We start from the raw sequence: 25,844 nt of genomic DNA, 5'->3' as shown, positions 1-25,844 counted from the left end.
GCGTTGTTCATTGACTAAGGAAGAGGTGACAATAGGTTTTAAAATATTTTTAAATATGTTCTTGACAGTAGATCTTTCTCAAATTTATTGTGCTTTGAGGTCCTCTTTTGGTGTAATTTTTACTTTCTGTGTTGTTTTTATTAAAAATTCACCAGTGTTTTTACCTGATGCCATTGCTAAAATAATCAGTATTTTTAAAAAATAATGAGCAACATTGCACTATGTATACCAGCAATGAATTTGATATTTGGTATAGAAATTTTTATGTGTAATAAATGTATTTATGTTTCTTGGTTCAGGAAAATGTCTGATCAGAAAGAAGAATTTGTTGCTCAGAATACTGTTAATGCATCAGAAGAAAATGATGATGCTTTTGAGACTATCAATATTCCGGTTCCCTCAGAAGAGCTTCCGGAGTCCGATCAAACTGAAGATAATGAATCTGAAGTAGCACTGTCTGGTGAGGGCCATGGCACACATGCTGAGGAGGAAAGTAGCCAGAGGTTACCAAGCCTGGAACCAAACGACGAAGAACAACCTGTGGGAGAGGTTATGTTGCCCAAACATGCTTCATATTCTCCAAGACATTCTCCAAAGCACTATCGAACTGAATATGATAATGCAATGCTGCCAGCCAGAGGGTATTCTGGATCTCTGACACTTCTGAATAAAATACAGGCCATAAAGGAATCTCTGAAAACATCAATGAAAGATTCCTTAGCAACAGGTATTACCTAGGGAAGATAGGATATTCTGTACCTCATGTCGAAGAATGTTTACTTTTCTAAATTTGTTTTTTGTTTAAGTTTTGTTTTATATGTGATATTACATACTTTCTCTATCCCTTTCCCTTATCCACAAAACTTCTGTAGCTACTGCCACTGCATTGCTAATTATGTGTGAAGCTTCTCTATTGTGCAGGATACTATTTTCCCTAAATAGATGAGCACTATTAAACTTTAAGTTGATGCTGATCTGTTTTTCCTAAGTGAAGTAGGTTTTTTAAATGTTTAGGGACCTTGGAAAATGGTGGACAAATTGTTGAGTATAACTGTAATTCTTTGACATGCCTCTTTGGAATTGATTCTTCATAGCTGGCAAGAAAGAGTTGGAATGGGACTTGACTCCAGAGAGCCTAGTTCCATCTCTAGTGGTCATTCCTCACATCTTGTTACTTTTACATAATTCTAGGCTTCTGTTTAGTGTTAACTTTATATTTAGCTTCAGAAAAACTGTCGTTGTCTTGCATTATAGGTTAATTTTAAAGGCATTATGTTGATGCCATGTAGGAGTCATTACTACGTGGTTAGTAACAAAGCCAAAGTGGGGTGGCAAGAAGGGGGCTGCACATAGAACCATCCTAGTTGGGTGACTCACTGATTGCTCCTCCTCTCTCTTGTCCATAAGTTTTGAAATTGTTCATCCATAGGGTGAAGAACATGGGCTATCGTTTAACAATTAAATAGCAGCTTAGTTTGGCTGGTAAAATGTAGCTTTTGAATCCAGTGGGGGCAGAGTACCCTTGTGTGGCACGTCAATACAAGTAAATGAGAAGGAGGAAGGAGAAGAAAGTAACCAAGCCCAATTATACGTAACTGAAGCTGTTATCCTTCAGTTTCATTATTCACAATAAATTTAGGCTCCATTTGTTTGTTTATTTATTTTTTAAAGTAATCTGTATGCCCAACGTGGGTCTCGAACTCATAACCCTGAAATCAAGAGTCGCATGCCCTACCAGCTGAGCTAGCCAGGCACCCCTGGGCTCTATTTTTTGATATTTCTGTGATTTCCTGATACTTTAGCTTTTAACAAACACATGGTGATTAAGATAAAGTTGTCTTGGTCCTGTACTTCCTGAGACTCACAAATTCCTTCACATACCACTCCTTCCCAAAGCTTAGGAAGTCACTGCTATGAAAATTTTAAAATATATTAACCATAGAATTTTGAATCCATAAAACAGCTAAAATAGCCTTCTGATAATATCTGTGAAAGTGTTTTCTTTGTTGATAGCTGTGAAAACAAGTTTTAACAATCTCAACCTTAACATTGACAATACCTAGTTAAATTTCATTCTGAGATTTAAAAAAAAATTTTTTTTAATGTTTATTTTTGAGAGATTGAGAGACAGAGTATCAGTGGGGGAGGAGCAGAGAGAGAGGGATATGCCGAATCTGGAGCAGGCTCCAGACTCTGAGCTGTCAGCACAGAGCCTGACGTGGGGCTCGAACCCACGTACCATGAAATCATGACCTGAGCTGAAGTCGGACGCTCAACCGACTGAGTCACCCAGGCGCCCTTCATTCTGAGATTATTAATAAATGTCTCATTTAGCTTTATGAAAATTGTCATGTGTCAGGCATCTAGAAGTATACAAAACTTTTTTGGCCTACAGTGTGCACTCTACCCTCCAACTTACTTATTACATCTTCTCCATTATAATTTAAAGTCTATAGATGTAAAAGAAGAACGTTTACCCCAGTATAATCAGCTTTTAAATACTATGTTTCCCTCCTATAATTTGTGAACAGTTTTTTTGTTATCAACATGTGTCTTGATTTCTTATTTTATAGAATGTGTAATGAACCGTATAATGTCCATTTTTGTGAAAAGTAGATTTGTGTGCAGTTATTCTAGATGTTTGTAATGAACAGTGATTTCCTGCCTTGCATTTTGGCAATATAGACATAAATCAATTATGCGAGGAAGAATGGGGCACCTGGGCAGCTCAGTCAGTCAGGCGCCCGACTCTTGGTTTCAGCTCAGGTCATGATCTTGTGGTTTGCGAGTTCGAGTCTCACATTGGGCTCTGCACTGACAGTGTGGAGTCTGCTTGAGATTCTCTTTCCCTCTGTCTGTACCTCCTCTGCTCACTTGCTCTCTCTCTCTCTCTCAAAATAAATACACATTTAAAAAATTATGGGAAGAGGAATGGACTTAGTATTAGACACTTTCTTTTTGAAAATTTCTTTATTGACTTTTCTTAACTTCATGAATAATCACTGATTTACTAATGCATGCTATCAATGTGTAATCAAAGTATGCACATTCATAAGTTCAGGGACACCCTCTAGGTCTTAGGGTCTCCCCTTCCAATACTCAGTACACAGAAATGCTTGAGTTTCTGAGATGCTCCTGTGTTTATATCTGAGTAATGTAATACCAGATACCAATACCAAATTAGTACCAAATAATACCAGTATAACACCAGATATTGGAAATCTTTAAAAGTAGTTTAGCTTTATTTCTTTCTTATTTCTTGTGGTATTTTGAGCAAAGAGGTAATCCTGAAAGTGCATTGATCCTCATAGCAGAGACTGGAATAATGATCTGAACTTTGAAGCTAGATTTGGGGGAGCAGGTATTGACTACTGATGCTAATTCTTGAGATTCTGAGTTAATTTTCAAAACCAAAACTGAATGTCACTTCTCATAGCATTTGAAAAGTAACTCTTATCATGGAGGTACAGTGGGGGAACATGGCAGAGGCAACCTGCATTCTGTGTGGTTAAAAATTGTCCCATAATTTTCTATCTGCTTATGCACTGGGTTGCTGACCTTTGCTTTTGACTATGATTCTTTCTTTTCTCTTTTTATCTACAGTAAAAGTTGTACTTTTTCCTGTGGGCCAGGAAATTATAATGCCTTTTAAAATAGACTCCATTGTAAAGTACCTCAAGGATCATTTTTCATACGTATTAAGTATCCCATCTAACGTACTGCAGATGAGATATTCAGGTAAGCTTGGAAGCGAATAAAACTTATCAAGACTTCTTTAGTTTTAATGTGTAGGTAAACAAGATCTTTAATTTGTTAAATGAAATATCTTGATATTTACTATTTGAACATTATATTGTGATTATACATTCATTCAACTCATTTTTATTGAGTACATACTTGTTCTAAATACTTTGCTAAGAACTGAAGATGTAGAGAAACATGAAACAAAACTTTGTCGGTTTACAGACTAGTCAGAAAGATGATATATGCAATGGTTAACCACATAATGTGCAAATGTTTTAATGGAGATATGCTCAAAAAGCTGTGAGAACAGAGAGGAAGGAAACCGGGAGGTTCTAGAAAGCTTCATTTAATAAAAGTGACAATACGTGAGCTGAGTCCCAAAGAGGTGAGAAAACCTGGGACTTCAGGGAAGTGGTAAGAAGTTTAGAGTGGCTGGAAGTAGATGCTGTGTGGTGAGTAGGAGGCAATGAGGTTGAAAGAAGTAGATAAGGATGAGCATGTATAAAATAAGAAGAGGACTGAAAATGATTTATCTGTCAGTCCTTATACAGTAAGGTGAATTCACATTCCCTGATGTTCAAGTTTACTTATATTTTGTGGGCAATATTGGACAGCCCACTTTATAGTAGCTTTGTGTCATGGGAGGATTTAGTCTTTGTAACTGTGATATAATTAGTAAAACCATGATAGTTAAATAAATGTTTCTATAGAATATGTCTGCACAGATCCTAATATTTTCATTTTAAAAGTTTTGGTACTAACTTAAAAAGATGCCACCAAAAAGTTTCCAGGGAAATAAGAACATTTTTTGTGTGTGGGAAAATCCTAAATACTAAAAAGGATTAAGCCACACCTGTTAAGTTCCTCCTTGTCAAATCAGAGAAAATAATCAGTTCAATTTCAAAATTATTTTTAGAAAACTATTATAATGAATGTGCTGTAATACTAAGATGTTCATGTATTCAAATAACTGATTATTAAGGTTGGTTAGGGAAACAATACTAAAATTTAAACTTATTAGTAATAACAATCATGATAGTTAATTTATTGAGCACATATTGTGTACTAGTCCTATAAAATGTTTTGCCTATATTATCACATTATCATTAAACCCACATAACAACACTTTGACGTAGGTATTATTAACTTTTTTTTTTGAAAGAAGGAAACTAAAGCTTGGGAAACTAGCATAAATTCACATAGCTAATGATTGTTAGAGTCTGAACTTAAATATAGGTATGACTCCAAAAAGGGAATTGGAAATTGTTTGGCATTATATACAAGGTGAAGTTCAAAACTGGAGAAGAGAGAGCACTTTGAGACTGGAGTAGCTAACTAGTGGTACCTGAGACTAATCTTTGTTCTTTGCACTTCATGACCCTTCTTCTTTATGTGTAAGTGCCAGGCATCACCACTGGGTAACAGGGTTATGTCAGCCATGATAATTAAAGAGCTTGATTCTGTGTCAATCGCCCTCTAAGACAGGTGCTTCTCCTAGTACTAGAATTGGAGTTCAAATTGGGACTAAGCCTACTATACAAACTAGAGGAATGAAGAGAAGAAGGCTCTGGGAATCTATATTCGTTTTCTATAGCTGTTATAACAACCACAAGCTTAGTAACTTAAAGCAACACATGATTTATTGCTCTGGAGGCCAGAAATCCTGGATCAGTTTCACTCACATGAAGCTGACATACAGGCAGGGCTGTTCTCCCTCTGGAGGTTCTGGGGACAATCTGCTCCCTTGTCTTTTCCACTTCTAGAGTTGTATACCTTGCATTCATTGGCTTGTGGCCCCTTCCTCCATCTAAAGCAAGCAGAAGAACATCTTCAAATCTCTCTCTGCTTCTGTCTTATCATCTTCTCTATAGTCAAATCTCCCTTCCTTCCTCTGTAAAGGCATTTGTGATTACATTTAGAACACACTTAGATAATCCAGGATAATCTCCCGATTTCAAAAATTTTAACTTAATAAAATTTGCAGTCATCTTTGCCATATAAGGTAACATTCATTGGTTCTGGGGATTAGGACATGGATATATTCTGGGGCCATTATTCAACCTATTACAAAGCCCGTATAACATTCATGTTAATTTTCTAAGTTAAGAATTTGGGGTGTGGAATTGAAACTCAAGGATCTTTATACTTTCTTAAACATAGCAAAAATAGACTGGTGGTATCTGATGTATTTCTAAGAATTAATGTAACAAAACCTTTGCTATGTTCAAATTCCCAATTGTAATTTAGGATGACCATTCATTGGAAGAGTCATATATATTCTATCAAAACAGCAGCCAATAAGATTACACATATTTTTGTATTCCTTAAAATAGAGAAATAAAATTGGAGTCAATTTATAGAATAAACCAATGAAGGGGGATAGAAGTAAAAAAGATACAAAATAACATAAAAATATAGTGGTGTACAATTTTTCCAGCACAAAGCTGAAGCTTAACTCTACTTTTCCATGAATTTACTAATATGAGTTCCTGATTATAGAAACAGAAAGAGAAGGATTCTCTGGAACTCTGAGTATATGCTTTTCTGCATTGGAGACAGGAGTGGGTATTACAATAATCAAATTTTCCCTGAATTAGATATGTCCTGTGCTTACACACATTGTGATTTTTTTTAGAGAATCAATGTTTAGAATACGATTTTACTCATAGAATATGTTTTTACTTTAAAATATCTATAGAGTTGCATGCTTATTATATATTTGTGTTTCTGATAAGAAATCCTGTGAGAGTTATAGCTTTATTTATAATGTGGAATTCTTGCATCTTAACTTTTCCCATTGTGGAGTTTTCTGTACTAACATTATAGTAAGGGGTGGACATCATCAATATTCTATTAAGTAATTAAACTATATGTGTTCATAGAATCATCTTTGATGTTTTTGATCCCCTTAAAATGAGTACATATAGTTATTTCTTTGTCATACACTTCTTATGGTTTCATGTCATTTTTTAGGAATAATCCTTAAAAATAATGAGACCCTACTACAACATGGAGTTAAGCCACAGGATATTGTACAAGTGGAAATCTTTTCTACAGATCCAGATCTATTTCCAATCAAAAGAGTAGATGGATTAAGTGATGCCTCTCACATCATAACTGTCACAGTACAAACTGGTTAGTTATTTGATGTCTTTTAGATAAAGTATTTTAGAGTCCCTTTGTAGGTGAACTTTCATTCAGTCTTGGTTTTTACCTCCTTAGGCATTGCTCAGTACCAGGACGTAGCTGTTGAGATTATAAAATCTGACTTTCACAAACCATTTCTTGGTGGATTCAGACATAGAATAACAGGAATAGAATATCACAATGCTGGAACACAAACTGTACCTAAAAAGATTACCAAAAAAGACTATGCATTTTGTAGGGATACCCAGGTAAGATTTTTATTTTCCTATGGAGATTTTTGAAACTGCAGAATCAACAAATGTTCTGTATACCTGTCTAAAGTCTTCCCCATTTGCAACGATGTGGGTATGCTAAGTGAAATAAGTCTGTCAGAGAAAAGACAAATGCTATATGGTTTCACTCATATGTGGAATTTAACAAACAAAGAAGCAAAGAGGGGGAAAAAAGAGAGAGAGACGCAAACCAAAAAACAGACTCTTAACTATAGATAACAAACTGATGGTGATCAGAGGGAGGTGGGTGGGGGGATAGGTTGAATGGGCCATGGGGATTAGGAGTACACTTGTGAGGAACACTGGGTGATGTATGGAAGTGTTGAATCACTATATGGTACATCTGGAACTAATATTACATTGTATGTTAACTAGAATTTAAATAAAAACTTAAAAAAATTAAAATCAAGGAATTATATGGCAATTAAAATAATAACAGAAAATTTACTAAACAGAAAAATGTGCTCTTTACTCATATGTGTATATAGTGGATATTTAAATATTTATGTTTTTATTTTAGACAGTTTTTCAGAGAAAAAAGCTCCAGCAAACTACAAATACAACATCCACACAGATGACTAAAATTGGGGTGTATGTATCAAATATGACTGATAAACTGGTAACACCAGGAAAATATTTTTCAGCAGCAGAATACCATGCTCAAAGATTACAGGCGGTAAGATAACTTTTATCATGAGTGAATTTTAAAACTGAAGTATATAAGCCAGTTGTTCTGTGTGTGTCTGCCTGTGTTTCTGTATTCCACACTAGTTTACGAAGAACACCTACGTGAGTGTTGTTAAAGAAAAAATTATTCATAACACATATTAAAGATGGTAAGGCAAACTTTTTCAAGAGGGGCTACTCCTTGGAGTTTTGTAGTAGGGAAGAGAGATTGGGCTCAACCCCAAATACAAAAACTGGGAAAACTGGAAATTTATAGCCAAGGAGTAGGGTAGGGGTCAATGGAAGGGAAATTACTATGAAAACATGAAAGGAAATGGGAGATCCTGGCTAACCCATTCTAAGGGGATTTTTGCTGAAGGCAGGCCAGAGTGATTAGGCATCATCTGTTGGATATGAAGGAAGATGAGGAACCTGATCAAATATTGAGGATAATCACATATGAGGGTGGGGATTCTGGTTAAACTTACTTACCAGGATTTTGCTAAAATTGAACAATGCAGAGATGAACATAGAAGCCCAAAAGTTGAGGCCTAGTTGAAAAAATGCCTGATTAGAGTTTGGTCAAGGAGAGAATATTTATCAGTCAGAATCATGTTTTACTGGTATTAAAAGCAGTTTTTATCTCCACATCCTCCCCCAATCCCCCCCCCGCTGGCCCCCGTAAAAGGAACAAGAATTCTAAATGCTCCTAATCCCTTCCTTTCCCTTAGGGATTCCCAGGGGTTTTGTGTGTTATGTTTGGCTATTATTAGTTTTGTCCATCTCTGTCCCTTAACCTTAACTCCTTTATCCCTTTATCCCTAGGGAGCTTTCCAGAGTAATTGAAACCAAAAGCATACTTAAAGTCTGTTTTCTCTGATATTGATATAATTGCCGCTCCAACTTTTTTATGTTACGTTTGCATTGTCTTTTTCTGTCCTTTTACTTTCAATCTATTTGAGTCTGAATCTAGTGTGTATCTCTTGTAGACAGCATATAATTGGATCTTGTCTTTTTATCTATTCTGATCATCTCCACCTTGTGATTGGAGTGTTTAAAACATTTATATTTAGTTTAATTATTGATAAGGTTGGATTATATCAGCCATTTGCTATTTGTTTTCTGTATGTCATTTGTCTCTCTTATTCTTTCTTCTTCCTTACTGTCTTCTTTTATGTTAAATAGGTATTTTCTAATGTACCATTTTAATTCTTTTTTTTATTTAAAACCTTTACTGTTAGTATAATATATACTTTAAAAAATGTGCAATTCAATCATTTTTACTATATAAGCAGAGTTATACAACTGTTACAACAATCAACTTTAGAACATTTTCATCATCCTGGAAAAAAAATCCTGGACCCAATAGCTGTCAATCCCTATTTTCTGTCTTAGGAAACCACTGATCTACTTTCTGCCTGTATTGATTTGCCTATTCTGGATATTTCATATACAGGGAATCATACAATATGCAGCATTGAATAAATGTTTTTAATGTTTATTTTTGAGAGAGATGGAGACAGACAGTGTGAACAGGGGAGGAGCAGAGAGAGGGAGATACAGAATCTGAAGCAGACGCTGAACTGTCAGCACAGAGCCTGATGCGGGGCTTGAACTCATAAACTGTGAGATCATGACCTGAGCCGAAGTCAGATGCTCAACTGACTGAGCCACCCAGGCACCCCACAATATGCCGTATTTTGTGATTGGCTATTTTTAAACGTAGCATAATGTTTTCATGGCTTATCCATGTTGTAACAGGCATCAATATTTCATTCCTTTATACTGTAGAATAATATTCCATTATAGGTACTCAACTGGATATACCTACTGTATCTATGCCAGTGTATATACTGTATTTTCTTTGTCTGTTTACTGGTTGATGGACATTTGGGCTGTTTCCACTTATTGACCATTAGGAATAAAGCTTCCATAAACATTTATGTACTAATTTTTATGTGGACATATGTTTTCATTTCTCCCGGGGTATATGTCTAGGAGTATAACTTGTATCATATGGTGAATATAGATGTTTAACCATTTTAAGGAACTGTCAGACTGTTTTCCAAAGCAACTACACCATTTTATGTCCCACCAGAAGTATACAAGGATTCTAATATCTTCACATCCTCATCAACACTTGTTATTGTCTGTTTTTTTCATTATAGCCGCTCTAATAAAGTGTGAAGGGACAGCTCATTTGGTTTTGATCTATACACCATGATGACTAATGATACTGAATATCTTTTTATGTGCTTGTTAGCAACTTGTCTGTATTCTTAAGAGAAATGTATATTCAGATCCTTTCCCATTTTTAATTGGGTTCTCTTCTTTATTATTGCTTTGTTGTTTTTTAAAATTATTTTTTTTTCGAGTTATTTCCTAAGTGGTTGCTCTAGTGTAATTTAGGGATTACAATATACATCTCAGTTTATAACAATATACTTGACAGTAATACTAACTAAAATCCAATAAAATACTGAAACTTTGCTCTAATAAAACTTCAATTTCAGGGGCGCCTGAGTGGCTCAGTCGGTTAAGCGTCCGACTTCAGCTCAGGTCATGATCTCATGGTCCTTGAGTTCGAGCCCCATGTTGGGCTCTAAGCTGACAGCTCAGAGCCTGGAGCCTGCTTCGGATTCTGTGTGTCCCTCTCTCTCTGATCCTCCCCCGTTCATGCTCTGTCTCTTTCTGTCTCAAAAATAAATAAACATTACAAAAAACCCTGCAATTTCATCCCTTCTCCTTTGTGCTATCACTGTTCTACAAATTTATATATTCTTTGTATATGTTAAGCTCTACAAATCCTTTTGTAATTAACTGTTTTATGCAGTTGTCTTTTAAATAAGTTAATCCTAGGAGATCCTGGGTGGCTCATTTAAGCATCTTACTTAAGCTCAGGTCATGATCTTGCGGTTTATGGGTTCAAGCCCTGCCTCGGGTTCTGTGCTGACAGCTCAGAGCCTGGAACCTGCTTCGGATTCTGTGTCTCCCTCTCTCTCTGCCCCTCCCCTGCTTGCACTCTCTTTCTCTTTCTCAAAAATAAATAAACATTTTTTTAAAAAATTAAAAAAAATAAGTTAATTGTAGAAAAGAAGATATATATAGTCCTTGATATTTACCTATATAATTATCTTTTCTGGGGCTATTTATTTCTTCATTTGGGCTAAAATTAATATCTAGTGTCATTTCCTTTCAGTCTAAAGAGCTCCCTTTAGTATATCTTGTGTATGCTTGTTTGCTTGATGGTATCCTGAATATCTCTGTTCATTTACCTTATTTTTTTCCCATCCCCTTAGGACAGATAATTTCTAATTATGTATCATCACATTTATCATTTTTATTATTATAAAAATTATTATATTATTCAGATCTGTTTTTGAGCCTGTCCAATAGGTTTTAATTTAATTAAAATCCCAAAATTTTCATTTGGTTCTCTTTTTTAAATAATTTCTTTTTACTGATAATAATTTTTACTGATAAATAATATTTAACTGATAATAATTTCTTTTTACTAATTTTCTTTTTACTGATATTCTCTATTTTATGAATCATTGCCACCTTACTTTCTTTTAACTTTTAAACTTTATTCCCTTTAGTTCTTTGAACATGTTTATCATACCTGCTTTGAAATCTTTGTAAGTCCAACATCATAGACCCCTCAGAGGCAGTTTCTATTGATTGGTATATTTTTTCATTCTAAATTGGTCATACTGTCTTCTTTTTGCTCTCATAATTTTGTTGTTGTTGTTGTTGAAAACTAGACATTTTAAGTAACATTGTAGCAACTCTGTATCCTGTCCCTGTTTACTCCAGGGATTGATGTTATATCTGTCTTATATTTGTTTAGTGATTTGTCTGGATTAATTAATTAGAGCAGTGGTTCTCAACTGGGAGTGATTTTGCTCCCCAGGCAACATTTACATTGTCTGGAGATATTTTTGATTATGACCTGAGGGTGAGGGTGCTAGTGTCATTTAATGGTAGAGGACAAGTATCGTGCCAAACATCCTATAACGCGTAGGAAACTCCAACCCCACTGTAGCAGCTGGGTATCTGGTCCAAAATATCAACAGTGCCATTGCTGAAACCTGCTTTAGAGTTTGTCTCTATCACAGTATATCGCCATTGATTTCTCTGCTCAAAAGAAATGTTGTTGTTTTTCTTCTTGTAAGTCTGGCTTCCTAAGGGTTGCCCCTGGTTTAACATAGCTTAATGGTTAGGTAATGATTGATCAAAGGCTGTGCTCAAATTCCTTGAGCTAGTAAAGCTTCCACTCTCACTAATGGATCCATGTGTTTGGAGGATGCATTGGAAGTTCAGACAAGTTTAGTTTATGATCATCCTGGCTTTTACTTTCTGCTGGGTTTTCTTCTTGCATTTCTTCTGCACAAGGCTTCAGGCAGCCTGGGATATGTGAATAGGTAGGGCTTTCTCCAGTCTCTCCTGAGCATGTATTCATCCTTGTACATGTGTTCAGCCTTCAGACTCCCAAGGCTATTTGGGAAGTTATCAGGGCTCGCTGTGGCCTATCTCCTTTTCCTGCTATCTCTGATTAATTTCTCACTAGTCTGCCTGTCTGTTGCTTGCTCCAGACTACAATCTCAGCTATCTGAGTTGCTGGCCTCTTTTTTTTTTTTTTTTTTTTTTTGCCACAGAGATTACTATTGTTTGTGACATTGCTTAGGGAGTATAGAGTTTTTCTTTGCTTCATTTTAAATCAATTCAGCACCCTGAAAGTGGACACAGATGAATCCAGGGTGAGGAGAAGGAAGATACGAGAGCAGCCCCAACTTGAAATGCCATAGACTATCAGTGCTCCTACTTGAGGTTTAGTAATCTTTCTTCAATAAACATTTATTTGATGTATGCCTTTGGTCAATTTCCAGAATCCTGAAATGGTTATTATTATTTTTTTTTAAAAACAATTTTGTACAGTTTTATCATTCCTTTTTGGAGAGAGCATTTGATGAGACTTTTACTTTTCTAATCTGGTAGTCCTGCCCCCAAGCCCAAAGAGAATTTTCAGTGACTTATTTCGACATGACAGAATTTTCACAATTGAAATAAAGTATATTTTAATATACATAAAATATATTTAAAAATAAGAATCTCGGGGTGCCAGGGGCCTCAGTTGGTTAAGTGTCCAATTCTTGATCTCAGCTCAGATCTTGATCTCAGGGTCTTGAGTTCAAGCCCCGCAATGAGCTCCATGCTGGGCATGAAGCCTACTAAGAAAAAAAAAAAAAAAATAGAATGAAATGAAATGAAATGAAATAAAATAAAATAAGAATCTCTTAGAAATTTATCAGGAATGTGTATGCATGCACACACACACATTCCTTAAATTGTAATCTATAATCATTTATATATACGGTCCAGTCACTATTGTCTTCTTGTGTATTTTCCTGAAGGAGCTTGGCAGATGTCTGAACCTGTATAGAATTGGGCCTATAGGTGATCTGTAGGTAAGGTGGATGCTCTTAACTTGAGAAGATGTTCCCTGTCCATTTGTTGTTTGGTCTTTGGAAAGTCTGCTAGGCATTGCGGCTGGTGCAGGCTTTAAGGGTCTGGGGAAGGCAGGCTGGATTGGCTGCTCCACAGGAGTGTAGCTTGGAGAATGAGAAGGCCCGAGAACACAAAGGCTTCCTCCCATGCCCCAGCTTGTTTGTTACCGGATCACTCATATAACAACTACCATACTTTTCATCGCCTACAAGTTCATTCTGTCAATGGCCCTATGGTTGGCCTGAATGTGTCCTGGGGAACCTACCTCCATGAGGAAGCTAAGAAATTACAACCCATGCAATAGGCTCATTAACTTGAAGGAGGGAAGCCAACCAGGGCAATTTGCCTGGCTTTTATTAAGGGAGATGCGGAAATAGAAATTTGATAGAAAGTAATACTCTGTCATGTTATCATATTGGCGTATTTCCTTCAGTCATTTTCTACATGTATAAAACACATTTGAGACCACACTGTGTGTCAATGTGTCTTTATTTTATTTTATTTTATTTTATTTTATTTTATTTTATTTTTTAATTTTTTTTTAATGTTTATTTATTTTTGAGACAGAGAGAGGCAGAGCATGAACAGGCGAGGGTCTGAGAGAGAGGGAGACACAGAATCTGAAACAGGCTCCGGGCTCCGAGCTGTCAGCACACAGCCCGATGCAGGGCTCGAACCCACGGACCGCGAGATCATGACATGGGCCGAAGTCGGACGCTCAACCGACTGAGCCACCCAGGCACCCCTGTCAATGTGTCTTTAATTCATTACTGAATAACTTCTGGATTGGGTTGATAAATTTAAAAAATACCTATTTAGTCTCTTCCTACCCCAAATTGCTCAACTGAATTGCACACTTTTAACACTAGCTTTTGAAAGTGGAAAAGTCTACTTACTAGGTTTTGTGAAGAAAGATGTAGTACTGACTAGCAATCCTCCTTCCTTGCTGGGTATTTCTGGCAGATTCAAACTCAGTGTTAAGGTCCTCTTGGATTATGACTCAGCTTTGCTGGGTCTCTAGCTCCGGGCATCATTGGAACAGAAGCAGTCCATGGTGGTGACAAGGACTCAAGGCTAGTGCAACACAAGTACAAGTGTGTGAAAAGCTAAAGAATTTGTGCAGAATGTAAGTCAATGCAGTGCTTCTTTCATTGAAAAAATGTTGCTGTGAGAAAAAAAGTCAACTAAATTAAATAGTGTGTTTGATTTACTCTGTAATGCAGGGTTCTTGAGGCCATTTGTAGCCTGGTAACAAGGTAAGAAGCCATGTGGGCCAGCAATAGAATCATAGGCCACATTTTGAGTACCACTGTGAGAATTTTTAAAACATTTTTTTAATATTTTATTTATTTTTGAGAGAGAGAGAGAGAGAGAGAGAGAGAGTGAGTGGAGGAGGGACAGAGAGGGAGACACAGAATCCGAAGCAGGTTCCAGGCTCTGAGCTGTCAGCACAGAGCCTGATGTGGGGCTCAAACCCATGAACCATGAGATCATGACCTGAGCTGAAGTCAGACATTTAACTGACTGAGCCACCCAGGTGCCCCATTCATTATGAGAATTTTAAATAGGTTCCTCCCCACTCAATGTCCACCCAGTGCTGAAGGCTGTTAAATCAAAAGATGCTCTTTGCTTTTTTACTTCTTTCTTTTTGAGACCCAGAAGAGAGCATCTAATTATTAGGGCCAAAGTTTGACTAATATTAAAACTACTAAAATTCTGGGGCACCTGGGTGGCTCAGTCAGTTAAGGGCCTGACTCTTGATTTCAGCTCAGGTCATGATCTCACAGTTGTGAGATTGAGCCCCACATCAAACTGTGCTAGGCATGGAGCCTGTTTAACATCCTCTCTCTCTCTCTCTCCCTCTGCCCCTTCCCTGCTCACTCTTGCACATTATGTCTCTCTCTCTCTCTCTCTCAAAAAAATACTAAAATTCTTTGAATTAGAGTCTTACCAACTCCAATACACCATACATTTAGTGCTATTTATTTTTTCAAAATTAAAAAGTTTTTATTGAGGTATCATTGACACGTAACATTATATTGGTTTCAGGTATACAACATAACAATTTGAAATACATGTGAAATGATCATCACAGTAAATTTAGTTACCATCTGTCACCATACGTGGTTAACTTTTAGAATTTACTCTCTTGGCAAGTTTCAAGTATGCTTCACAATATTATTGACTGTAATCACCATGCTGTACATTATATACCCATGACTTACTTATTTCATAACTGGAAATTTTCACCTCTTGACCCCCTTCACTCATTTCACCCATGCCCTTACCTTCCTGCCCTTTGACAACCACTATTCTATTCTCTTCATCTATGATTTTTGTTTTGTTCATTTGTTTTGTTTTTTAGATCCCACATGTAAATGAAATCATATGACATTTCTCTTTGACTTATTTCACTTAGCATAATTCCTTTCAGGTCCATCCATGTTGTCACAAATAGCAAGATTTCATTCTTTCTTGTGACTGAATAGTAGTCCAGTGTGTGTGTGTGTCACATTTTCCATATCCATTCATCCATCAATAGCCACTTAAATTGTTTCCATGTCTTGGCTATTATAAATAATGCTTCAGTGAACATAAGAGTTAATATATCTTTTTTAATTAGTGTTTCCTCTTCTTTGGATAAATACCCAGAAGTGGAATTGTTGGATCAAATGGTAGTTTAATTTTTAATTTTTTTTTTTAATTTTTTTTTTAATGTTTATTTATTTTTGAGACAGAGAGAGACACAGCATGAGCAGGGAAGGGGCAGAGAGAGCGAGGGAGACACAGAATGTGAAGCAGGCTCCAGGCTCTGAGCTGTCGGCACAGAGCCCGACGCGGGGCTCGAACTCACGAACCGTGAGATCATGACCTGAGCCGAAGTCGGCCGCTCAACCGACGGAGCCACCCAGGCGCCCCAATTTTTAATTTTTTGAGAAACCTCTATATTGTTTTCCATAGTGACTGTACCAATTTACATTCTTACCAACAGGGCACAAGGGTTCCTTTTTCTCCACATCCATGCCAACACTTTTTATTTCTTATCTTTTTGATGATAGCCATTCTAACAGGTAGAAGGTGATATCTCATTGTGGTTTTGACTTGCATTTTCCAGATGATGAGTGATGTTGAGCATCTTTTCATATGTCTGTTGGCCATCTGGATGTCTTTGGGAAGATGTCTATTCAGATCCTCTGCCCATTTTTTAATTGGATTGTTTATTATGATTATTTTTTTGCATTTGAGTTTTAGGAGTTTTTATATGTTTTAGATATTAACCCCTTTTCAGATATATGATTTTCAAATAGTTCCTCCCATTCAGTAAGTTGTCTTTTCATTTTGTTGATGGTTTCCTTTGATGTGCAAACGCTTTTTAGTTTGATATAGTCCCATTTGTTAATTTTTGTTTTGTTACCTTTGCTTTTGGAGTCGGATTTAAAAAATTATTGCCAAGACTTGTGTCAAGTAGCTTACCACCTATGTTTTTTCTAGGAATTTTTTTGGTTTCAGGTCTTACATTCAAGTCTTTAATACAATTTGAAGTAATTTTTTCTGTATAGTGTGAGATAATGGTCTAGTTTCATTCTTTTGCGTGTTACTGTCCAGTTTTCCCAGTAGCATTTATTGAAGAGACCATCCTTCCCCATTGTATATTCTTGCCTCCTCTGTTGTAAATTAGTTGACCATGTATGTATGAGTTTGTTTCTGGGTTCTCTATTCTGTTCCATTGATCTATAGTTCTGTTTTTATGCCAATATATAGTGTTTTGATTACTATAGATTTGCATTGTAGTTTCAAATCAGGAAGTATGGTATCTCCGGCTTTGTTCCTTTGGTAACAAAGTTAAGAGAGATGTGGAATGTTCCTTTGCTGAAGTTCAGCATGTTTGTTGTAAGTTAAGGCTGCTTCTCTCTGTCAAACTGACATAGATCCTCCTGCCAAGAGTGGGATGCTTCATTTTTGGTTATCTAATTTCAAACAGCAAAGTTTCTGATAGATTAGTATTTTAGAGTACTAAGTTTCTCAGTGTGCACAGAATAATAGTATTCACTCAAAGGAGGGGATTGTTAGGACATTTTATAGCTGTAGTATGTCCTTGGAAGAAATATTGTTTCCTGTTAATTTCATAGCTGACAATTAATGCCTGTTATTCCAGCCTGATAGATTTTTATGTTCTCAGTCCAAACTAATTTTTATTTTTTGACTGTACAGGGCTTGGATGGTAGCTCTGTGATATCATCAAGAACCTAAACTCCTTTTACCTTTCCATTCCATTAATCTTATGAGCTTATAACTTACATGATAATGCAATGGTTAGTCAACCTTCAGCATAATGTCTGCAATCTATGCAGGAAGAAGGGAGAGGTCAAGGGAGCATGAGCCGTATATGCTACCTTCAAGAGTTTTCCCTGCAAGCCCCACCCAGTGCCTTCCAGTTACATCTCATTGGCCCAAACTGTGTCATGTGATTGTGCTCACTGCGAGTGTGTGACAAATACATTTTTAAAGTTTCATATTGTTGTTCCTCAATAAGATTGAGGTTTTCTTATTAAGGAAGTAGGAGAGAATGGATATTAGGTGGGGAGATGGAAGTCTCTACAACACTTTCCAAACTCCAGTAAAATGGTATTAAAGGACTAAAAAAATGTAAACATACAGGAACGAAGAATACATGAAAAGAGAGAAGAGTGTCAGTCAATTATTTTAAAGTTGTAAAGCAGATGGAGAAATGTTAACTTGACTTACTTAAGCTGAGGAAGTGAAACTCTAAATGCCTGCCAAGGGGGATGGCATCAAGAACCAAACTGCTTTGCCCCATACAACCTTGGAAGGTGAACAGGAGTTTCCTAGGGAGGTGAAAGTGGGATGTGAGTTGTACACAGAGGGATGGGTTAAAAGCCAGTATAGGAGGAAATTTCCACGTAGGAAGTTCTTTTTGTCTTCACTGACTCCTTTCTACTTGTATCATATTTACTTTATTCTTGAGCTTCTTGATTTCATGCTTGTATTTATTTTAAATCTTTTTTGTTTTAAGCAATATTATATATGACTATTGATATTTTTGTACTCATTCTTGCCATCTCATTTTGGTTTTTATTTATTATTCACATTTTGTTTGTTTTTTCTTTTACCAGCCTTTTCTTCTTTTGGTTAGTTTGACTAAACATTTTCTTTCTTTCTTTCTTTTTTTTTTTTTTTTTTTTTTTTGTTCTTTCATAGTTGAAAGCAGGTCCTTTGTTTCTGTTTTTCTAATGGTTCCTTATAAAAATTAAAAACTTTTTTGTTTCCTAAATTTTTTATACCAAAGGCATACTTAATCAGGCTCTATCTTTTCCATGAATAAGTCAAGGTCCTTAGCAGGGTTTTCTGTTTTTCATTTCCTTGTCCTCCTCCCTCATTCCTCCTAGCCAGTCAGATTGGATCTGGAATTATAATTATAGACATATATGTATGTCTATAATTATAATTATATACATAACTTACTTTATAATTTACTATATATTTATAACTTCACTTTGTTGTTTGATATATTTATATTGATATATATGACTTTTTCCAAATAAGATGTATTTAGCTTGATAACTCTTTTGGAAATGTTTTCTCAGTTCTTTAATCTTTCCATTTTAACTTATTTTTCTTGCTAGAACACATTCTCTAGTAATTTTTTCAGAGATGATGCCTGGGAGATAAACCTCTTAGTCCTGTTGAATCAACTTCATTCTTGAAGTTTAATTTGAGTCCACATAGATAGATTTAAACTTGTTTTCAAAATTATTTTTCTTTATAACACTGAAGCTCTATTTGATTAAAAGTCTGATGTCAGTTTTGCATTTCTTTGTTTCCTCTTTCTGGAAGCTTTTAGGGTTTTTACTTTATCTCTAGTAATCTTATTGTGATATGCTTGAGATTTGGCCATGAGCCCTTTCTATCTGAGAGCTTATGTCTTTAGTTTGGAGACATGTTCTTTTAGTATATTTGGAGTAATTTCTCTGGTCAACTTGCTTCATTCTGTCTGGAGCTTGCTGGTCTGACCACCACTCTTTGGGAACCACTGTTCCAGTATTTCTGTTCACACAAAAGTAAACTTTTCTTTGTTGAATGAGGAGCCTTATATTTTGTGGGTTCTTCCCAAATGTTTGGTCATTCCTGGGTGTGTAGACAGGGTATTTGAGATCCCTTATGTCCCGTGTGCTATGCGTATTTGTTTACCGCAGTGGTTTTAGGGGATGGCCAAGGCTTGATTCTGGAAGAGAGCTAGTTTTATGAAGAAGGGGCTTCTATTCATCGTGGGTGTCACCCACGGGTGTGGTTTCCCTAGATTGTTTTAGAGAAGCCTGTCCTTTTGGCATTTTTCAAGCAGTCACTTTGCCATTTGCCCTAACACACCTCTTCTGCTCACTGGATACACTGGTTTAGGGCTTGAAACAGTCTTACAGACCCTTCTGTATTTTCTAGCCTGCTTCTCCATCTTCCCTGTACATGATTAGGCATAGATTCCTCTTCAATTTATTCTACCTGTCTCCCTTCTTGAGGGGATTCTTCAAAGTTTCTGTTCCTTTGGAAGTCTCCGTTAGTATGATCCAGTGTCCTTACCGATTTCTGCTTATATGATTTTCCCTGATTACCAAAGATTAGATCACAGTAAAGGGATGTATCAGCATATTCTCTGTCCTCAATCTTGATCTAGCCTCTCCACATTTTATTTTTATTTATGAGTTTAGTAAATAAAAAAAATCTCTCAGTTATATGGCAAGTTTTTTGGGAATTTAGTACTATACTATAACTTCAGACATATTTATATTTCTCACAATTTAATAAATACTTGTTTTCTTAAATGGAGACTTTTATCTAACCTGCCTTTGGTAGTTACTACATATAACCTACCTGCTTTATGTTTAGGTAATGAAATTTTGTTTTAAATATGAGCCTAAGCTGATGGTAGTTAAGATAAACTAGAGTTAATTAATATTAGTGACAATAATAGTTTTTCTAATGGTTGTGACAATAATAGTGACAATAATAGTATTTATTGAGGACTTGTGATGCACCAGGGTTAAGATAAGGATGTTATATGGAGAATAAACCAAAATCAAACAACTAGTGAGTCGCAGAGGAAATATTTAGACTAAGTTTTACCCCAGAGCCTATGCTTTTAAGCATTGTACTAACTACCTCCCAGGAAGGTGTATTTGCTAGATTTTGGAGTCAAATTGCTGATGTGCATTATCCACAGCTTATGTGTCCCAATGTGTGTGAGAATGTCTGGCATAGAGGGAAACCTAGACTCTCAGTTTGTTTAGTAGTTTTTGCATTGGAATAGAAATAATCACTATTGCCTTTTGTTATTATCTGATATAGTTGATGGTAGACACTTTTTATTTCCTTTTAATTTAACTATAGGTAATAGTGTTACAGACTTACTATAGACGATGGCATGCTAAAGTCATGGTAGAGAATTTAAGAAGACAGAAAATGTTAAGGTTGAAGTGGGAAGCAGAGGAAGAACAAAGGAAGATAAGAGAAAAAGAAGAATGGATGAAACTGGACTATCACCGGAGGCATAATCCTCAGACAAAAGAAGATTTTGAGCTTCTTTATAATGCACTGGAACGTAAGTTTGAAATAGGCTTTGCATAAAATATTAATTTTATAATTTTTCACTATTAGGAAAAGCAGGTGTATTAAAGACAAAAGGAAGGCCTTATTTCAGGATGAGGTCTTGGGAATCTTGGCCTAGAGAATTTAGAGAGATGAATAATGTTTTACACCTGGGACAGGAATTAAGGTGGGAATAAATTGGGGATGCTTTTATATCAACAGTGGTTAAATAAAATGTGCATACTACTCTGTAAATTTTGTGGTTTAGTATATTACCTCATTCGATCATCCCCGTGAGATAAAAAGAGAACGCATTGTCTAATCTGATTCTCTGATGGTCTTGGGAATTTGCCAATGCAGAACTGAACTGTCTTGAATCCCTCAATTCAGCATCCTGTCTCTGATTTCTGTTCTGTAGAGGAGGGCTTGGCAATACCTTTTAATTCCCACCCATTAATGATCAATATAGATGTATATTCTTTACACAATTGACGTTTATGCCTTATTTCTTCCACAGAATGTGTGTTAGTCATTGACACAATTAAAAGCTTCAGTTACTTGACAGGCCAAGCACTCCGTACTCAGGGCAATAGATATGCTGTTCTTGAAGTTGTTTCTCATTGCTCCCTTCCAATCTCAACTTAAATGTTGCCTACTCAGAGGCTTCTGTGACTGACAGTCCAACCTGGATATCCTGTTGTCATCTAATGGTTATCGTTGCACCCCAAACTTTTCATTTATATCACCACCACAATTTGTAATAATATATCTTTTTGTTTAGCATTAATTTTCACCAGTGGATTGCAAACTCCATGAGAGAATAACTTATTTATGTTTTTTGATGCTCTCACTTTTTCTGTGCTTAGCTCATATGCCCAACAAATGTTGGCGGGTTGGATGAGTGAGTGAATGAAAGGGAACCCCAAGGATGTAATGCAGTTATCTCTGGCTTCCACTTTTCCGGTAGTACCAGCTAAAGTGCCAGGAAGTGGAACAGAGTGTTACTAATTACTTTAGATGCCAGAAAGTAGAGAAGTTGGGTTCTTGTGACAATGCAGAGGAATTTTCAAAATTAAAAATAGCCTCGGGGCACCTGGATGACTTAGTCAGTTAAACGTCTGACTCTTGGTTTTGGCTCTGGTCATGATCTCATGGTTCATGGGATCGAGCCCTGCAAGGGGCTTCGCGCTGGCAGCACAGAGCCTACTTGGGATTTGACATTCTCTCTCTCCCTCTCTGTCTCCATCCCTCTCTTGCTGTGCTCTCTCTCTCTCTCAAAATAAATAAATAAAAGCTTAAAAATAAAATTAAGAGTAGCCTCAATAGTTTTTTTATTTGAGCAGGGTCTTTTCATCCAAAGAAATAACAGTCTTTGACTTCTCTATGATTATTTATGACATTAACTTTAAGCAAATTTTATTAATATAACTTTTTATATACTGTTTGTGGATGTTATTATATGCTCTGTTACTCAAGTCACCCTTCCTCTCTAACAGCAGTTTTAGGTGTCAGATATTGGGTCTATTAAATAGCTATATGGTAATATGCTATTCACCAAAAGATAATACAGTGAAACACTAGGTCTGATAAGCAATGCTAATAAATTTATCTCTTTGGTAAAATGCAAAATTGAGTGGCTTTAGGAACGTGGCAGTGTTTGAGGTAACAGCCTGTTCCCTCGCTTTTACATCTGCCTCGTCTTTCTCCTAATCATTGACCTCTGCAAATACTTTGTTTTACTTTAAACCTCACTTCTATTTTCATCCTCTCAGATGAAAACAAAGTTTACTTTTAAATGTTAAGAATTAAACAGAGAGCACTGTTGGCAAGATCTAGGAAAGATCTTATTGACAAGTATAAAACTAGAGTTCTGTTATAGCAGAACTCTATTCAAATAATATTCCAAATTCCTATCTGAACAAGCCCAAGGATATTATTATGTCATTGGTTGACAGGCAGTTGTGTAAAACAACAGAAAATATGCTGAGTGAGGTTCTACCTTTTCTACTTATTGGTGGTATTAACTTGGGCAAGTCACTTATTTTCTTTAGCCTCAGGTTCTTCATCTACAAAAGGACTTACTGATATCTGGCACGTCTATTTCACAGGGCTTTATGATATGTGAATAAATAAATGTTACATTTATGAAAGTACTTTAAAAGTGCAAAGAATTATGCATATATAGTTATAACTATAATTATTATTAGTTATTAATAGTTATTACAACTATAATAATTTTATATTTGTAAATAATTTTATACAGATTTTCTATCTTAAAATAGAGCAGATATACTTTATATGTCTACACATGATTTATATGGAATAAAATGAAATTTCTTATATAAAAGAGACATCTCTTTAGTTTTCTTCCAGCCCTAAAGTTCTAATTTAAAACTCTCAGAATAATAATTTTTAAGTTTTGTTGTAGTCTTTGAAACTGCTGCCCTCTTGTGGCTCATAGTAACAATTACACAGTTTAAATTAAAACTCCTGAAAGGAAGTTCAGCTTTTCCTCTGGGTAATCTGTCCCTCAGTAATAAAAGCAAAATAGATCATTAAAGAAAATTAATTTAACTACATAAGTTAATATAATGTATCAAAGTCAAGACCATTTCCAGGCAACACTATTTTATCTTTATGTTTGTTTGTTTTTTCTTACAGCAATATGTTGAGGATGACTCCTTTTATTGATCTGAATTGTCACTCTTATTTCAGACTCAGCATAGGGGTTATCATCTTTAGGAAACTTCTCTTGACAGCACAGATTGGGCTCAGAGCCTCTTTTCCTTGCCCACAATTCCCTGTAAACACCACTGTCTTAACTGTGTACATTTGTACTGAGGGTGCCTGATAGGACCCTTGCTCATTATTGAATTGAATCTGCTAACCCTTTGCTTTGTTTTGACTTGTGCTAATGGCCTTTTCTGACTCTTCTCGGATTATTACTTCTGATCTCAAGGTACCTTGACTTCTAGCTTCTGGAGTCCACTGACATCATCTGGCTCTGGGTATTCAGTCTGAATCTTCCTTGGTTCTCTCCATGTAGGCTTGCAGTCTGTGAATGAGAATTTTAAAAAACAGATGCATATAAACTGCTACTGGTGGACAAAATCTTGTATGTTCTTCTATTTCTTGTTTGGAAATTGCAAGTTTAGAGCTCAGGAATTTTAGAATGTGTACAGACTTTAGGTGCTAAGTCCTATCCTTTCATTTTTTTAATTAAAAAAAATATTGTTTTAACATTTATTTATTTTTGAGAGACAGAGAGAAACAGAGCACAAGTGGGGGAGGGGCAGAGAGAGAAGGAGACACAGAATCCGAAGCTGGCTCCAGGCTCCAAGCTGTCAGCACAGAGCCCGATGCGGGACTCGATTCCACAAACCATGAGATCATGACCTGAGCTGAATTAGGATGCTTAACCGACTGAGCCACCCAGGCGCCCCTTTTCATTTTATAATTGAACTTCAGACACTGGAAATTAGATGATTTGTCTGAGAAGATAAGTTAAGGAGATAAAATAAACATATTCTTTCAAATGAACCAATTCCTTTAATATCTTTTTCTTTAAAAATATTAGAGACTCCTGGGTAGCTCAGTTGGTTAAGCAGCCGATGATTTTGGCTCAGGTCATGATCTCAGGGTCCTGAGATCGAACCCCATGTTGAGCTCTGTGCTGACTGCATGGAGCCTGCTTGAGATTCTCTCTTTCCTTTCTCTCTGCCTTTCTCTCTCTCTCAAAATAAATAAATAAACATTAAAAAAATATTGGTGGCTATTGATATCTGCTATGGGTTGAATTGTGTTTCCCCCCAAATTTACATGTTGAAGTCCTAAGCCCTAGCCCTTCAGAATGTGACTGAATTTGGAGATAGGACCTTCAAAAAAGCAATTCAGAAAAAATAAGGTTTTATGGATGAGCCCTAACCAGTATGACTAATATTCTTATAAGGAGAGATTAGGACACAAACAAACACATAGAGAAGATCATATAAAGACACTGAAGGATGATGGCCATTTAGAAGCCCAGGAGAGAGGTCTTCAGAAGAAACTAACCCTACCATCACCTTGATCTTGAACTTATCAATTCCAGAACTGTGAGGAAATAAACTTCTGTTGTTTAAGCCACCCAGTCTATGGTGCTTTGTTACGGCAACACTGGAAAATGAATTCAGCATTCCAATTTATTTGTTTGTTTGTTTTAATTATCATCATCCCTATGGAACATACCTTTTATGATATGGGGCAGAATCTCTCGTTTTCTTCAATGTCTTCTCTGTATAGTTCTGGAAACTGTCAATTCAGATAAAAAATAGGTTTTGTCCATCCACTCCTGATTCCTATGTGTGTCTATTCCTTATGAGTAGTTGGGACATGGTGTTTTTCTGATGCCCTGTTCCATTCCTTACTATAGGTTTACAGGGCCATCTAATGGAGAATTTTATTGGAATTAAAGACCATTATTTTCATTTCTTTTTTTATTAAATTTTTTTTTCTAATGTTTATATAGTTTTGAGACAGAGAGAGACAGAGCATGAAAGGGGGAGGGTCAGAGAGAGAGGGAGACACAGAATCTGAAACAGGCTCCAGGCTCTGAGCTGTCAGCACAGAGCCCCACGTGGGGCTCGAACTCACAAACCGCTAGATCATGACCCCAGCTGAAGTTGGACACTCAACCGACTGAGCCACCCAGGAGCCCCTAAAGACCATTATTTTCATTTCTAATTAGCTTCACTGGATTGTTTCCTTTTAAAAAATCATACTATAATTTAAGCAAAATGTAAAGTCTGAATATATACATTCATATAAGTGATTTTGAGTGCATCTATCTCCAGACTCCCTGGTATTAATCTAGGAGAGTAGTATATTGCTCTTTGAGGTTGGCAGCATAGCTTAAATAATATCCTAGTG

The 25,844-nt window shown here is 36.1% G+C and overlaps 1 protein-coding gene across 2 annotated transcripts in view; it reads left to right on the top strand.

The window, feature by feature from the left end:
• The window catches only part of IQUB (IQ motif and ubiquitin domain containing), a 232,323-nt gene that overhangs the window by 4,194 nt on the left and 202,285 nt on the right, over positions 1-25,844 (top strand). For both annotated transcript variants that reach the window (XR_013552896.2, XM_078440009.2), the window contains exons 2-7: positions 300-727; positions 3,604-3,738; positions 6,718-6,879; positions 6,967-7,139; positions 7,684-7,839; positions 20,739-20,949. Coding sequence is in view for 1 of the 2 variants with exons in the window: in XM_078440009.2 (XP_078296135.1) it covers positions 304-727; positions 3,604-3,738; positions 6,718-6,879; positions 6,967-7,139; positions 7,684-7,839; positions 20,739-20,949 (1,261 nt within the window). In the remaining variant the exon portion in view is untranslated. The remainder of the gene's footprint in view (positions 1-299; positions 728-3,603; positions 3,739-6,717; positions 6,880-6,966; positions 7,140-7,683; positions 7,840-20,738; positions 20,950-25,844) is intronic.

Source organism: Panthera onca, chromosome A2 (genome assembly GCF_046562875.1).
Source record: "Panthera onca isolate mPanOnc1 chromosome A2, mPanOnc1 haplotype 2, whole genome shotgun sequence".
Taxonomy (NCBI): Eukaryota; Metazoa; Chordata; class Mammalia; order Carnivora; family Felidae; genus Panthera; species Panthera onca.
This window is presented reverse-complemented; position numbering and strand designations above follow the sequence as displayed.